The 14,488-nt window shown below is 42.6% G+C and overlaps 2 protein-coding genes across 2 annotated transcripts in view; both read right to left on the minus strand.

The window, feature by feature from the left end:
• Nucleotides 1–4,264, minus strand: part of nherf1b (NHERF family PDZ scaffold protein 1b) — a 30,653-nt gene extending 26,389 nt beyond the window's left edge. Inside the window, exons 1-2 of the mRNA XM_013915150.1 lie at nt 3,890–4,264; nt 3,554–3,808 (exon numbers count right to left, since the gene is read on the minus strand). Of these exons, the coding sequence (XP_013770604.1) occupies nt 3,554–3,808; nt 3,890–4,264 (630 nt within the window). The remainder of the gene's footprint in view (nt 1–3,553; nt 3,809–3,889) is intronic.
• Nucleotides 4,265–6,409: 2,145 nt separating this feature from the next.
• The window catches only part of LOC102211177 (ras-related protein Rab-37), an 11,670-nt gene continuing 3,591 nt past the window's right edge, over nt 6,410–14,488 (minus strand). Inside the window, exons 3-9 of the mRNA XM_005750075.1 lie at nt 13,766–13,807; nt 12,068–12,134; nt 11,876–11,928; nt 11,399–11,464; nt 10,602–10,658; nt 10,444–10,520; nt 6,410–7,716 (exon numbers count right to left, since the gene is read on the minus strand). Coding sequence (XP_005750132.1) covers nt 7,614–7,716; nt 10,444–10,520; nt 10,602–10,658; nt 11,399–11,464; nt 11,876–11,928; nt 12,068–12,134; nt 13,766–13,807 — 465 coding nt within the window. The 3' untranslated portion in view covers nt 6,410–7,613. The remainder of the gene's footprint in view (nt 7,717–10,443; nt 10,521–10,601; nt 10,659–11,398; nt 11,465–11,875; nt 11,929–12,067; nt 12,135–13,765; nt 13,808–14,488) is intronic.

The following is a 14,488-nucleotide window of genomic DNA, read 5'->3' on the forward strand; positions in this document are numbered from 1 at the left end:
TTTCTCACTCTCGCCTACCTCCATCCTCGCACATATATACACACACACCAACTTCACACAAACTGCACACAAGCGCCATCAGTGTAACCATGGAAACCAGGGCTCCTCAGCTTCCGGGGAGGGCGTTGTTCTTCGAACCCTCTTTTGTGTCGCTTCAAAGATGAAGCCAGACAGGCGGAGTGTCCGTGTGGCCGCTAAACCAACACTGTGTTTTTCAAGGCTGTGTGTGTGTGTGTGTGTGTGTGTTATTGGCTTGGCAACGGGATTCGAGACAGGAATGCCGGACAGGATGTAGGAAGAAAATTCCAGAAACAGTAAAGTCAATGCCAAAAACACCCTGAGGGTGCCTGTGAATGCAACGTAGAAGCAAGCAGACTTTAAACAGCATCCCTCGAGTCCAATTTACACTCTCATACTCTCTACTGTGTCCCCAAGTTACTTCCTCAACCTGTGGTTTGTGCCTTTACACAAAAACAGAAATTCCCAGCTAGGCTCCCTACTCACTCCAGATCCTCCGTATGTTAAACTCTGGGAGACAGCTGGAATAAAAGATCCGAGTGGTGAGAATGAATTTGTTAGGAGTGCTGTCGTTTGTTTCCCGCCGGTTTGCGTGCCAGCGTGCACCGCACTGCCACAGCTCCATTAGGCCATCTGTGGAGACTATCGAGAGTAAACACAGGAACAATCGCTGTATATTCCTAGGACAAACAACATAACTGAGCAGTGCTCGAGTGCTGTGCACAAGCGTAGGCTGTTGCTATTTTCATGTGAGGGAAGAAAAAAAAAAAGAATCTTAAATAAATACCAGAAACATGTTTCCAGAAAAGTCCTGCATGCTCTGGGTATGTGAATGCTGTCATTATACTGCGGGTACAAGAGAAAACGTTTATATACACATACACATGCATTATGATAAATGCAACACTGTGTCAAATGAGCATGAGCGTCAGATTTTTGAGAACAGATGACTAATTTCACTGATTTCATCTAGACAACCGATCGCTTTATGCTCCACTTGGTTTTGTTGCTGCATCTCTTCGGGTTTACTAAGCAGTGTAACTGGACGGCTCTTCTCGTGAAGGCATTTTTACTCATTTACAGAAAAACATGAGCCATCTATAATCAAAATAACATGGTTACCAGATCAGGTTACATATTTTTCCTCTGGTTTTGAGTGCTGTTAATCAGTAAAACAGGTTGGTTTTTTTTAATCACGTAAAAGAAGAAATCTGGCCTTGACGCAAAAGTTATCTTTTATAGCAAAACCTTTCCCGAAGACTATTTATTACTGCTAACAGTGCTCCATTCTCATAGCGCTTGAATTAAGTGTGGCATTTGATATAGCAGGCCATAAAGTTTGGTTTGTGAGGCTGCAGCATTGGGATGCAGTGATTTAGCTCATATCTGACCAACTGAATTGTTTTTTGTTTACACTGGTGACTCTGGAGTCCTTACGGGTCTATTATGGGGCCCATCCTTCTTTCATCCCTTCATTACGTCGATGACAAACCGCTCTATCAACCAATCAAGTCCACAGACTCAACAAACCTCTCTGAACTGAACAACTGTCTAATAAACACCAAGAAATGGACATGAATGCAAATATTATTGACTTTCAACTCAGATAACAGAAATTCTTACTGTTGGTCCAGACAAGTTGTATCCAAGCATCACCATACTACACCAGGTTTAATGGCTCCACTTTAATTTTTGCATTTTAAGTTTATTCCAATTTATTCTTTACTCGAGATTCTTTGTTGAATTTTTCGTTTGTTTATTATGTGTTTTTTAGAAACTGTTTATCACTGGTTCTGATTAGTATTATACAAATAAAGTTTATCATCATCATAATCTACCAACAAAAGACGGGTGGAGCTAGCTAAACTTGCAGTCCACATGGAGTTGGCATCTTCTCACACTGTCGCAGCTTCGTCCCTCTGCAGGGCAATATGGTTGGCAAGTGAAGTTTGTTAGCAAGAAACTAGTTCCTACATGAAACTGCTGACAACAGAGTCTGGATTTTTTGCTTTTTTGTTTTGTTTTTGAGTAACCAGGTCATGATTCCTGAAAACAAGCATTTCTGGTTAGTTTCCGAATTTGTTTTTGGTTCCATAAGGTGGAAAAAGAGGCAGACATCGGTACAGCTGTGGCCAACTCACAGCAAAACAACCTAATTTCAGTTTGCAGCGTCATCGCCTGTTTGTTTTATCTTTTAACACCTGTGAAGGAAAAAGAAAGAAGCCGTCTCGCAATTAAGTGTTAATGGAAACATCTTCCAATTAATCAGCACTTAACACTTCACCCGCAGAAGATGATGATTATTATATTAAGGAAAAAATGAAAGCTTAGCCGGTCCCTCTCTGTCTCTTTGCGACGGCTGCTGGCTATTATGACCCTTCTTTCCACCCACAGTTAAGTACGGAGGATGAGCACCGCACACAGACGCAAACAGCCTCAGGGATAAACATCCGAGACGCTGCAGCGAGGGACACAGATGTTCCAGACTGCAGGGACCCTCGTCCTCTTGAGTGCTTACACTCGGGAAACAACAAGTGGCTGACGCAGATTGAGAACATGTCCCTAATTTTTAAAGAGAAATAGATCAAAGGGTGAAAAAAAGGCACTTAGTGGGCTTCATTTTGTTTCATATTTTTTTTAAAAGGGGAGTGGGGAACTAAACTATTTCCTGGTGATTGTTGTGGATGGCTCACAAATGCAAGTCATTTGTTTTTTGTGGTTTTCTACATTGAGGGTACATTTTTTCCTCTTTTTCTTTTTTTAAACTGCTCAGCTTCAATGTGTCACTGTCCTCACATTTTCAAGTAAATTCTCTTTAACGCCAGAAAACAAAAAGATGATCAGATTGGTACGAATATCGATCGTTGGTATTGGTATCGTAGCAAAGCTGAAAGGTTCGTTTTTTTGTGTTAGATAACACAACAAAATGAATTGTAGAAAGTAAACATCACAGTGATTTAGTGGTCATGAAATGTCTTCAGACTGATGATGATTCATCTCATGACACACTGCTCTCCCCTACATAAGCTGCCTTTATAGCTTAAAAATATTGGCATTGGCAATATAAGTCCTGTATCTCTCAGCACTGTGAAAAACATTAGGAAATCAGTTATTTGGGAGAAGAAAGGCACAGTTTGAGGCCCTGTTTTCGTGATCTCAAGCCTTTCACCCACAGCAAATGCCCTGCCAGCAAAGCCTGCCCACAACCTGGCAACACGTGGATGCAGCTGACACAGAGCACCTATTATCTGCATGAAACAGTACCTGGGTAAAAGCAGGGAGCTTTGATGCAGTTATCAGCACTTATATCTAAGTGCCATCATTGGCATAGGCATAGATTGTGGGTGGGGATGCTTGGAATAAAACCACAGAAAGAGGGGCTTTTATTTTGAAAAGTTATGGGGGAAAGTTTTGATCTGTGGGAAACCTGGTGCCTGATTTTATAGTGAAACATTTGCACAACGCAGAAATGGCAAAACTTGGTGCACGAAAATTCTCGTGAAATGCGGGAATTTACCAGTTTCATGTGTCTCACCTTCTCAGAGCTGATGCTCAGCTTCTTCTCCACGTGTCCGTGGATTTGCCCGTTAGTCTCTGGGATCGGCGTGGACTCTCTGGGCGTCTCTTCAGGTGTCTCCTCTGGTGTAGTCTCCTCAGGTGTCTCCTCCTGCTTCACCTCCTCCACCACCTCTTCTTCTTGCGGCTCATCTCCGTTTTCTGTCCCGTTCACTTCTCCATCCTCCTGCTTCTCCTCCACCACTACCTCGTCCTCCTCAGTCTTCTCCTCCTCCTCCTCCTCAGTCTTCTCCTCCTCCTCCTCCTCAGTCTTCTCCTCCTCCTCCTCCTCCTCCTCCTCCTTTTCCACCACTACCACCTCCTCCACTTCTTCCTCCTCGAAGGGTAGGGGGACCCCGTCGGTGACAAAAGCTTTCAGGCACTTCAAGTTGTGCTTCTTCAGCAGCTGCTCCGTGTCCGGGTCCACCACTATGAGCTCCAGCCAGCCCACGGTGGCTCGTATCCGGGACACGACCTGCTGGTGGCTCTCGTTCTCCACGTCCTCCCCGTTCACGTACACCAGCCGGTCGCCGGCACGGAGCCCGGAGGTCTCTGCCGGGCTGTCGGGCTCCACTAACCGGATGAACTGGCCCGTCTTACCTTTCTCCCCGTGGAGGTGAAAACCGTAGCCGTTGTCCCCCTTCTCCAGCGTGCACAGCCGGGGGCGCAGATACTGGCTTTTGCTCGGCATGTTCGGCTTCACTCGCATTCACGCTGCTGCTGCTGCTCAACCTGTTGCTGGTTCACTGTGGAAATAACTAGAAAGCCTCCTCAGGATGCTGCCGAGGAAGATTATGTGTGAATTAGAGGAACCCTCTTAAAAAATTAAAAAAACACCCACCCCCCGCCCTGCTGTGGAGACCAGTCCGTGAGAAACGCTGCTGCTTTGCTTCTTCCTAATGTGCTCTTTGCAGCGGAGGTGGTCTAAATCCTGAGCGAAGCCCCTGCTCCTGTGCGCACTGAAGGTCCTGACCCGGGGACTGGGCTGAGGCCGATTAAACTCAATCAGCAGACGCTCCCTTTCAGTGTTGCTGCACAAAACAAGTGGAAAAGCCACTCAGGAAGAGGGAGGTGCGTTCACTGAACGGCCCAGCTGGCAGCTTCATGCAAACTAGGGGCCAGTGGAGGAGCAAATACAAATCGAAGTGCGATGATTTCCGAAAAACAAGAAGAAGAAGAAGAAACAGTATTCGAGGAAAACAATACATATAAAAAACACACACAGAGTAATCCTGGGGATTTAAAAATCTGAATCAATTAATTCTTAGTTTTAGCTTTTACCTTTCTGAAGTCACAGGTAAAACATTTGTTTGTCATTAGCATATTCACGCCACACGCTGCTGTAGAAACAGTCATTCCACTAAGGTAGGGGTGGAGCCCATAAATTATGAACTTTTAACTGGATTTTCTTCAGTTTTACAGCTTTTGCTAAATTCATACTACATCAAAGTAATTAAGTAATAGAGGAACAATTAAATCACTGAAAAGTTCCTGTAGAAATTTGTTTGGTCATTGAGCAACTAAATTAATTTTTTCAACTTAATTTCTTTATTTTTTCCAAAGAATCATGCTGACACATTTAATTATTTTTAAATTTGCTTTTAAGTATTTCTATTTTTAATTATTTCTTTATTGTGTAGACAAATCAATACATACTGTTGAAATCACTTTTTTTTTCTTATATTAGGATATTTCAGGTATTGAATGTTCAGTTAAACTTCTTTACATTGAAGTAGAGGGAGTTTTACTGGTCTGACCCACTTAACATCACAGTGGGCTGTGTGTGGCCCACACTGAGATGAGTTTGATGTCCCTGCAGGATACCGTATACTGTTTTTAATGAGAGTGTTTGGGGGGTTGATAAAGACTTGCGACCTCAAATTAGTAACCAGACAAGACCTAGTTATGACTTTCTGACTCACCAGATCGGACTTAAGGGGACTTTCCTTTGGCAGACTCAAATAATGAAGTCTGCATATGTGCAGATAGTCCTAGAGAGCAAAGATTGCTCTAAATGCTCAGCTTCAAATATTTTGTTTCCTGCTTTTGTCTCTGTATGACGTCAAAGAGAGTGAATGTACTCCGTATGGTCATCTCATGCACACTGCTCTGTCTGTGAGCACAGATGCCCCACCCACCTGCTGTTTGCGAGGGGCAACCAATCCAAAGAAAGTTAAGTCATGCTAAAGTACCCGAGTGGAATCCAGTAAAAACAGGTGAAGCTGGAGATGACCGTGATTTAAATGATCAATGTGAACAAACTGGGCATTTTAGGAGCCCTGCATCGACTTTCAAGTACTCCTAAACTCCAACTTCTGGCTATGCGATCGTCTGTCAACAATAATCAGCATCAGTTTTCAACTCCACTGTCACCCCAAACTCATCTCAGAGATATGAGTGACATGGCGGTGAAAATAGATCCTGACAGGAAGCTGCTCGGCTAAAACCTCGGGCAGGATTTGACTTCTTAGCTGAGAATGCTGCCAGCCCTGATAAGAGGACAGACGCAGAAGCTCTCAGCAGTATGCTGACCACGTGCAGCAGTGGGTTCAAGTTGGTGATGGAAAGTCGCTCAAATAATGCACTTTTATTTCCACAAGAAAGGACCGAAAGCCTCAGTGGGTCTGCTAAGTGAGTCATACTGTAGATGGATGTGAGCCGCCTTCAGGTGTACAGTGAATCACGACTGTGTTCTTAAGTATTTCATGTCTTCTCGCATCACCCCAGTGCACTAGTCCATCTAACCTGTGCAACCACACAGATCCTGAGCATCCTTTCGCAAAAAGCTTGCCTACATACAGTAACATCATAAAACACACTCACAAATCCACAGTCATTAACATGTGTACAGTTATCTACCTGATTGATAAAACACTTTATTTTCTCTAGCTGTGCATGTTGGAGAATAAACAGGGCAGCTGCTGCCACACAGTGGCTCATTAACTGCAGCACATCTTGCCGTTTGTCAGCGACTCCCACTCAAGCACACACACACACACACACCCACACACACACACAGACACAGAAACGCAGACGAGCCAGACTTCAATAAAGCAGCAGCACGTACATTACAAAATATATTTTTTTTATAGATCGTATGACAACAAAGCACTTTTTCATGGCACTTTGTGATCACCGTGACAACCTCTCAAGAGAGGACAAATGTGACACAGAGCAAGTCTGACGAGCAAACGTTCATAATGAGCAAAGAACAGCGTACAAAGAAAAGTGATGCACAAATACAGCTTCGCTACAGGCTACACACACCGACATCCACCACCGAAGGGGACACGACAATAGCTGTGTGAGGGGGAGTGCTGTTGCTGTGTGTGAGTGGTGCATGTGGAGGGAACAGTGGAAATAATCCCACTGTCTATAGTTACACATACAGTACTCGGGATGGCGTGTCACTGGCCCTGAATTGAATGTACAGACAGACACAGAGTGGGTAAACGCCCTCCAAACGTTGGCTTTATTCTATCTAACAGCAGTACAGATGTGAACAGATGGGATCATTTTAGCTACAATCTCATCATGAGACTCAGACTCACTTAAAGATTTAAAAGACTGTAAGGCCAAAAAAGGATTCTGTTCACAGCCTGATATAACTGGGATTAAACAAGCTCAGAGTTGTGCAGCAATGAAATGCTATATCCACGCTGGCAATCGCCGGCACCAGCGGTTGTTTAACCTGTTCATTCGTCCCATCCCTGCAGATGGATATAGCGTTTCAGTCCGCAACTTCTGACTGGTAGCTTTGATACAACTGTCACCACAAAAAAACCCACAAATATCTCTACACGTGACATAAAAGGTAGAAATTCACATTTCAAATAGGGGATGGCAACCAATCCAGATTCACTTTCATTCAGCCGAAAGCTCGGTGGAGCGAAGACGAGGACGTCTGCTTCTCAGGTTTTGGAGCAGGGATTGGCTTTCATAAGAGAGACCAGCCTTTTTCTTTTCTTTTTTTTAAACTTTCCCTCCCTCCACATTTCTTTATCTGTATGTGTCTCTCGCTGCCAGATTATCAGCATCAGCTACGGGCCACAACAGCCAGTCTTGTGCTTCTGAGACTCGATGTAGTCGTGTATCTGGAACTTGGGCTCATTTGGCTGCTGCGTCGCTCTGTGCTTCAGCTCCCTGATAGAGAAAGAGAGAGATGCAGGAAGTTAGATGCAGAGGTGGCGGATGTGTGGGATGGAGCACAGACAGGCTGAGCAAATAAAGAATATGAGAAACGAAGAGAAACGTATCAGGATCTCCGTGTTCTGAGATTTTATCAGAATGCCTCAGGCGTGCTGTCATTTAATCTGACATCCACTTAAGACTGCCATCACATCAGCATTACAAATCACCGGCATTAGTTTCATTTGCAGGTCTGGAAGCACACGTTATAAGCCGTCATTGCAGACTTCATGTGAACCTTTTGTAGATTTGCTTCCAGTCAGTAACTCATTAAAATACAGCAATCACACACTTATTATTTAGAGTCCAGAGGAAGCCTGACATGCAAAAAGTCTCATACTAATAATAATTATAGACAACAGGAGCAAACAACAAACTAAACAAAACCCAGTGGTTTGCAGTAGTTGAAGAGGAAGGCTTGATTGCATCAATTTAAAGTCTGAGACAGAGAAGAAAAAAAACAACAACCACATAACCGAGAGGAGAACATCAGAGTAAACAACAGAGGTCAGGCGTATGCATGGAGCGGATAACAACCCTCATGTGAAATCTCACCGTTCATTATTCCACAAGCATGACCCGAGCTGAAGAGAATTCATTAGTTTGTTACCTTTGTGGACCGAGCACAAAAACATGCAGAATTTAGTGCAATTTATATTCAGTTCGTACTGCAAAGGGTTCTGTCTTTAAAAGGAGAATAGCTTTTGAAGTCTAACATACGAGATGTCATCAGCGATGATTTACCCTGCGACTTCATTTTTTATTCAGAAAAGAGAAGTAAGCCAAATGTTGATTGTGTTTGCAAGGCCAGCATTGGTCGTCCAGCTTTCATGGCCACTAATGATCCTCAACATCAAATCTGGGCCTGTTTTCTTTGTTTTCTTCTCTTTTCTTAGTTTTTGCAAGTTTGAGGTCGGTGGTGAAATTGACAAATAGGCTACTTCCAGGCAAGTGGTGGAAGTGGTGCAGAGGCACACAAGAAGGGGTATAGTTGCAAAATTTAAAGGTATAGTGTGTAAAATCTCACCACTAGATTTCAGTAAGTTCCAGATTGCAGTCAATTGAAGTCTGTTTTCTTACCCCTTCCAATTAAGTGCATATTCCTAGCTACGGTGGCCCCTGTGGGACAAACACCTCTGGCTGGTGTTTATCTGTAGTGAGTGTGTTTACCTCAGGTGTCAATATGCTGGGTGTCCACGTGCATTTACTCTAATAGCTGTAAAACTTTGTGAAAGGGGTCTGATGCAAGCGAGTGAGTCACTAAAGCTCACTGCTGTCTGATGACAGCAATACTGAGGTGAGTTTTTGAGGATATCCTGAACTTTTCTGTCTGTAGGCGTTTCTGTTAGCTGCTGTTAGCGAAACAGTCTTCGAAGTGGATCTAACAGTGTCGGCTTTGGACACCCTGACAGACGTTACACATTAATCAGTGTATATTTATGAATACAACATTCTCTTTGTTCCATTAAATAAGCTAAAAAATGACTCATTTTTTTATTTAGGTAATCAAAAGTGTTATCTACAGACTCCCCACATGGCAAAATGAATGAAACAGTTATGAGACCCAGAAATAAAATGTATGACTGATAAACTATAGCTACAAAAGTAAAAACTTTACAATAACTAGATCTACCTTTTTTGCTGATATGTATATTCTGTGCAGTGTCTTTTTAGTTTACTTTTTAGACTGAGTACAAGGTCGTTTTTTAAATAAACCTTTAGTCCATTCTGAGATCAGAATACAACACTAAATACACTACAAGGCTAAAAGTGTATTGATGCTCAGATATCCTACCCATATGTGGCCATTAAAGATGTTATTCTAAAACTATGGACATTAATAAGCTATTACATGAGCATAGACTCTTCTGGGAATTGATCCCATTAGAGTTTATAAACTGGCTCAAATTCAGCCACAAATACCACTGTAGTCTATGATCCAGTTTATCCCAAAGCGACTGGATGAGGTTATGGTTAAACTCACCCCACAACGGCAGCATATTGTTTAAAAAATTAAATGTTGTGGGATTTCTTTTTCCCATATTGCAACCACCCTGTTCCAAAAAAGACAAAGAGCAGCAGACCAAAAGTATTCAAAGCATGCATCTCATGCTCATAACTGCAACAGAACTCTGACTTGGTATGTCCAAAACTCCCCATCACCCATTTAATTTATTTGTTGGCTTTGCATTATTTTCTTCTTGGGTTAGGGTTAGTGATCAGTGATTATTTTAGTCAGATTATATTTTTCTTTTAACTGGAAATTAGGTGGAGTTTAGGCTTTTTTACGCATAGTGGGGGAAAATAAAACACAATTATAATATTAACATTAGCATTCGATCATACATCTCTTAAACCTGCATTATTTGCTCCTTTTAAGACTTGAGGATAGCCCGAAAAATTTAAAAAAGAATAACATAATTACCCTACTATGCTACCATGGCAACAAAACTGCCTGTTATCACATTAGGCAGACATATTGGTGCTTTACCTGGTAAGATGATGCTATGTGCATGCTGACAGCCAACTAAATCTTCAAAGCCACATTCTATAAAACCAAAAATTATCAGCTGACCTACACCGAAGTGGGTTCTTCGCTTCAGTCAACTAATTTCCATTACATAATGTAATATCATCCATTGTGTACACATAGGTATTGATTACAGGAGGTTTAAAACTTACTTTCCTATAGCTTGAAAAGCCAGGTCCACATTGACTCCGGTCTTGGCACTGGTCTCCATGAATGGTACTCCATATTCCTGAGATGGAAAAAACATTAGAAGAGTAAAGACTCTCCTCTGCTGTGGAGAACATAACCACTTGAAAATGTCACGCATTACCTTGGCCAGCTTCTCCCCGTCCTCCGTCTTCACGACCCTCTCTGCAGCCATGTCTGACTGTAAGACAGCAAACGGAAAAACAAGTCATCACAGTGTAGGTGACGGGTCACAGATTCACCATGCCATCCGCTACATCTCGTCAGCCGGCACGTCCTGTCTCTTATCTGGCAGCCGGGCCGCCAGCTGGTGAGCCAGATCTCCTTCAGACTGGTGAAATGTCAGAATCTCCACCTCCAGCAGAAGACCGATGCCACCAGTCCCGCTGCTTTCACAGCAAACAATCTGAGCTGCTGCTACGTGACATCTAAGACCCTTGAGACGAGTGAGTTTTCTCTGAGCCACCAGAGGGAGCTTTTAGATATATTAGCAATGACTGCTGTTGCAGTGAGACAGGAAAATGTCTCTTTTCATCACCAGAAGCGCTTTGCAGGAAATATTCAATGCATCGGCCGCTTGAAGCAAAGCAACAGCAGTTTAGTGAGGCACTGTTTTTGGATGAATGTATCCTTAATAGTCATGATGATGGAATAACACCGGATGATGGATGAAAGCGACAAATTTGAAAACAGGCCGTCTCTGTGTGCACAAGTGTGCACATTAAAAGCACACAAATCAGAGGAGACACACAGCAACACGATCAGGACATCAATTTGTGCGCTTGTAAACGTTATGTTAAGAGATTAAGAGTTTGCATTCGTGCATGTGTGACAAAATGTGACAACGGCGTGTTAAAATTGTGCAAAGGACTTGTTATGCTCCTAATCTTTTATGTAACACTAAACGGAAGCTATGCTCACCTTGTTGCCGAGCAACATGATGACCACATCCTTCTGGGCATGCTCGTGTATTTCAGTCAGCCAAGCCTTCAAAAGTAGAAAAGATAGACAGTCAGAGGAGGAGGAGGATATTGGTCAATTAAAAAAAAAAAAAAAGCAAACACCACCAGATGAAGCAAGCGCTCTGCTGTTCCTCCTGAGCAGTGCGTTATTACCACCCTCCAATCAATCATGGCGTCACTGAGTCACTCTTGTCCTTGAATGTTTTTATTGCTTTTCATTATTGAAACTGTGTAACCAAGCAAATGATAACATCTTGTCATTCTAAAGAGAGAAGACGCTACGGGCCCCCGCAGTACTTTGCATGTAAATAGAGTTTAACGTTCAGCTTGAGGGGGCTTGGGAGCAGGAAGTGAAAATAAACACAGAGCAGAGAGGAGCAATGAGAGGCAGAGGCAGCGAAAGCACAAGGGGGAAAGTAATCTGAGAAAGTCTTACCCTGATGTTGTCAAATGATGGCTTGCTGGTGATATCATAAAGCAGGAGTAACGCTGTGAGAAAGGAAACATTTAAAAAAGGGCTACTCTTTCATAGATGAACACACACACTGCTTTGCTTCATTACCTACTCTAGACCTTCCCCCAAACGGAGAGCATGAGGAAGTAAAATACATAAAAATGCAAAGGTTACCTTGGGCATCTCTGTAGTAGGCGTGCGTTACACTGCGGAATCTCTCTTGGCCGGCTGTATCCCAGATCTGGGTAACAAAGCACACAGATACATGGTATGCAAACACTGGTGTGCATCCTGATCCACCCTCACGAAATACAAGACAGCTTGTTGTCAGCAGCACCCACTGCGAGCGATAATACCTCTCCACAAAGCTCTAACGCAGTAAAGCGTGAAGATTTGATTCAAATCCAGAATCTGAGTAGTTGAAGTTAGAAGTTAAAGCTTGCTGATAAAGCTAAACTTTGTATTTTTGTAGCTTTTTGCTCACTGGTCACTTCATTAGGTACACCTTGCTATTACCGGATTGGACCCTCAGATCTGCCTCAATTCATGAAGGTGCTGCAAATATTCCTCAGAAGTTTGGATTCATGTTGACATGATAGCATCACACAGTTGCTGCAGATTTGTCGGCTGCATGTCATTGATGTGAGTCTCCCCTTCCACCACATCCCAAAGGTGCTCGGTTGGATTGAGATCTGGTGACTGTGGAGGCCGCTGCACTACAGTCCAGCCCATCTGGCACCAACAAACATACCACGTTCAAAGTCACTTTTAATCATCTATCTTCCACATTCTGATGCTCGATTTGAGCATGTCGCCCTAACAAACTCTACATGCCTAAATGTTGCTGCCATGTGATTGGATGATTACATATTTGCGTTACAAGAGCAGCTGAACAGGTGTACCTAATGAAGCGGCCCGGGAGTATAATTATAATAAATGACCAGCTTGGCCATTTAGCTCATTGTCTTGCAAAATTACTGGCTCTAGTAGAGAAACTGCTAAATTAGTTGGCCTAGAGTAGCAGCTGTTTTCTTGAATACATCCTTAAATAAATCCTGCATTTTTACTATATTTGACTATATTCTAGGCATTTCTCAGCATTTAGTTCAATATCAAATGAAATTAATTTAGTTGTTTGTATATAGACATGTGGTGTTTCTGTTAATTCAGCATGTTGGCAGGTTGTAGGGCTGCTTCTGAACTTCCTGAGCCACTATGTAGATTAACATACAATATTAAGCTATATGCTTTTTTAAAAAACCCCAGTGTTTCCAAAACACAAATCAAATAGCGAAGCAAGTCACGCTAAACAAATGATTTGTAATGTCAAATAAATGGTATGAGGAAATGTTGAATACATCCTATCCACCTGCTGCAATTCATCCAGCCCCTTTGAAGTCTCTGAACCTTTCTGAGACTTTAGATTTTTTGCTGTAACTCATTACATCTATTTTGGGATTAATCACAGGATTTTTTCCCCCTAATGTATAATGCTTGCAAAAGAAGAGAGGCTAAGATAGCAGAGGCGTCTAAATCTGTTGCCTCCCACTCAGTGTTGAATGAACAGGTCATAATGATAGACTGCCATGTTTTGGGGGACTGTGTGCCAACAGCATGCTGCCGGAATAAAACCCCAAATCCCTTTTTACTAACACAATATCTTTAACAGTGGTTAAAATCACAGATTTCATTTAAATGGAGAAATCACTTTTTCTTTTCCAGGTAATTTTGGATTCTCTATCATCTCCCACCCTGGATGAACTGAGGTGAACCTAAAGCTGAGGCCATTAAAGCTGCTTGAGGGATGAAAGAGGAGCTGTCATGCAATGAGGTGAAATGCAGGCAGACATCGACAAGGTGCAACGCTCTCACCTGTAGCTTGACTTTCAGGTTGTCGACATCCACCACTTTATTCTAAGAAAACAAGGAGAGTCTGCGTGAGACAAGTCACCATATGTTTAGAGACTGGAGTGCTGCGGAAATGGCACAGAAATGAATGACGAACATCACAGCGGACCAAAAAAGCTCATGGACTCAGCGTGTGACAAAAAGAAACAAGGCGACTAAAAGTGGATTTGAATGCTGGCAGGGAAAGTAATTTGCAACACCCACACAACAGCGAGGTCTTTGGGATAAGAGACTTAATTACACAACAGTGAGAAAGAGGACTGGCAGCAGAACAACGGACTCCCCCGTTAATTTCCTGCCGCCCTGTAGGGGTGCCCTCTGATTTCCTGTTTTTAAAAAAGAAAAGAAAAGATCTGTCTAAAATAGTTTAGGCAACCCGGCTAAAAAAAATAGTGCTGTGATTAAGATGCTGCAAATTTTGGTACTGATCCGATAACGAGTAAATACAGGGCCATTATTGCAGATACCAGTTCCAGTATCGATACTTTTAACCCATAAAGACAGGAGGTGAGAGCAGCGTGTCATGATTTATGACATCAGTCTGGGAACACATTTTAATGAACGCTAATGAGTTTTGTTTTCCACAATAATAGATTGATACAACAAAACACACATTTTACACTTTCATCTATGTGAAACCTGTGAATATAGTGCATGCTTGAAGTTGGAGGTTTTATTTATATATAT

This window comes from Pundamilia nyererei, unplaced genomic scaffold, assembly GCF_000239375.1.
Source record: "Pundamilia nyererei isolate P.nyererei 1_Seehausen unplaced genomic scaffold, PunNye1.0 scaffold00261, whole genome shotgun sequence".
NCBI lineage: Eukaryota > Metazoa > Chordata > Actinopteri > Cichliformes > Cichlidae > Pundamilia > Pundamilia nyererei.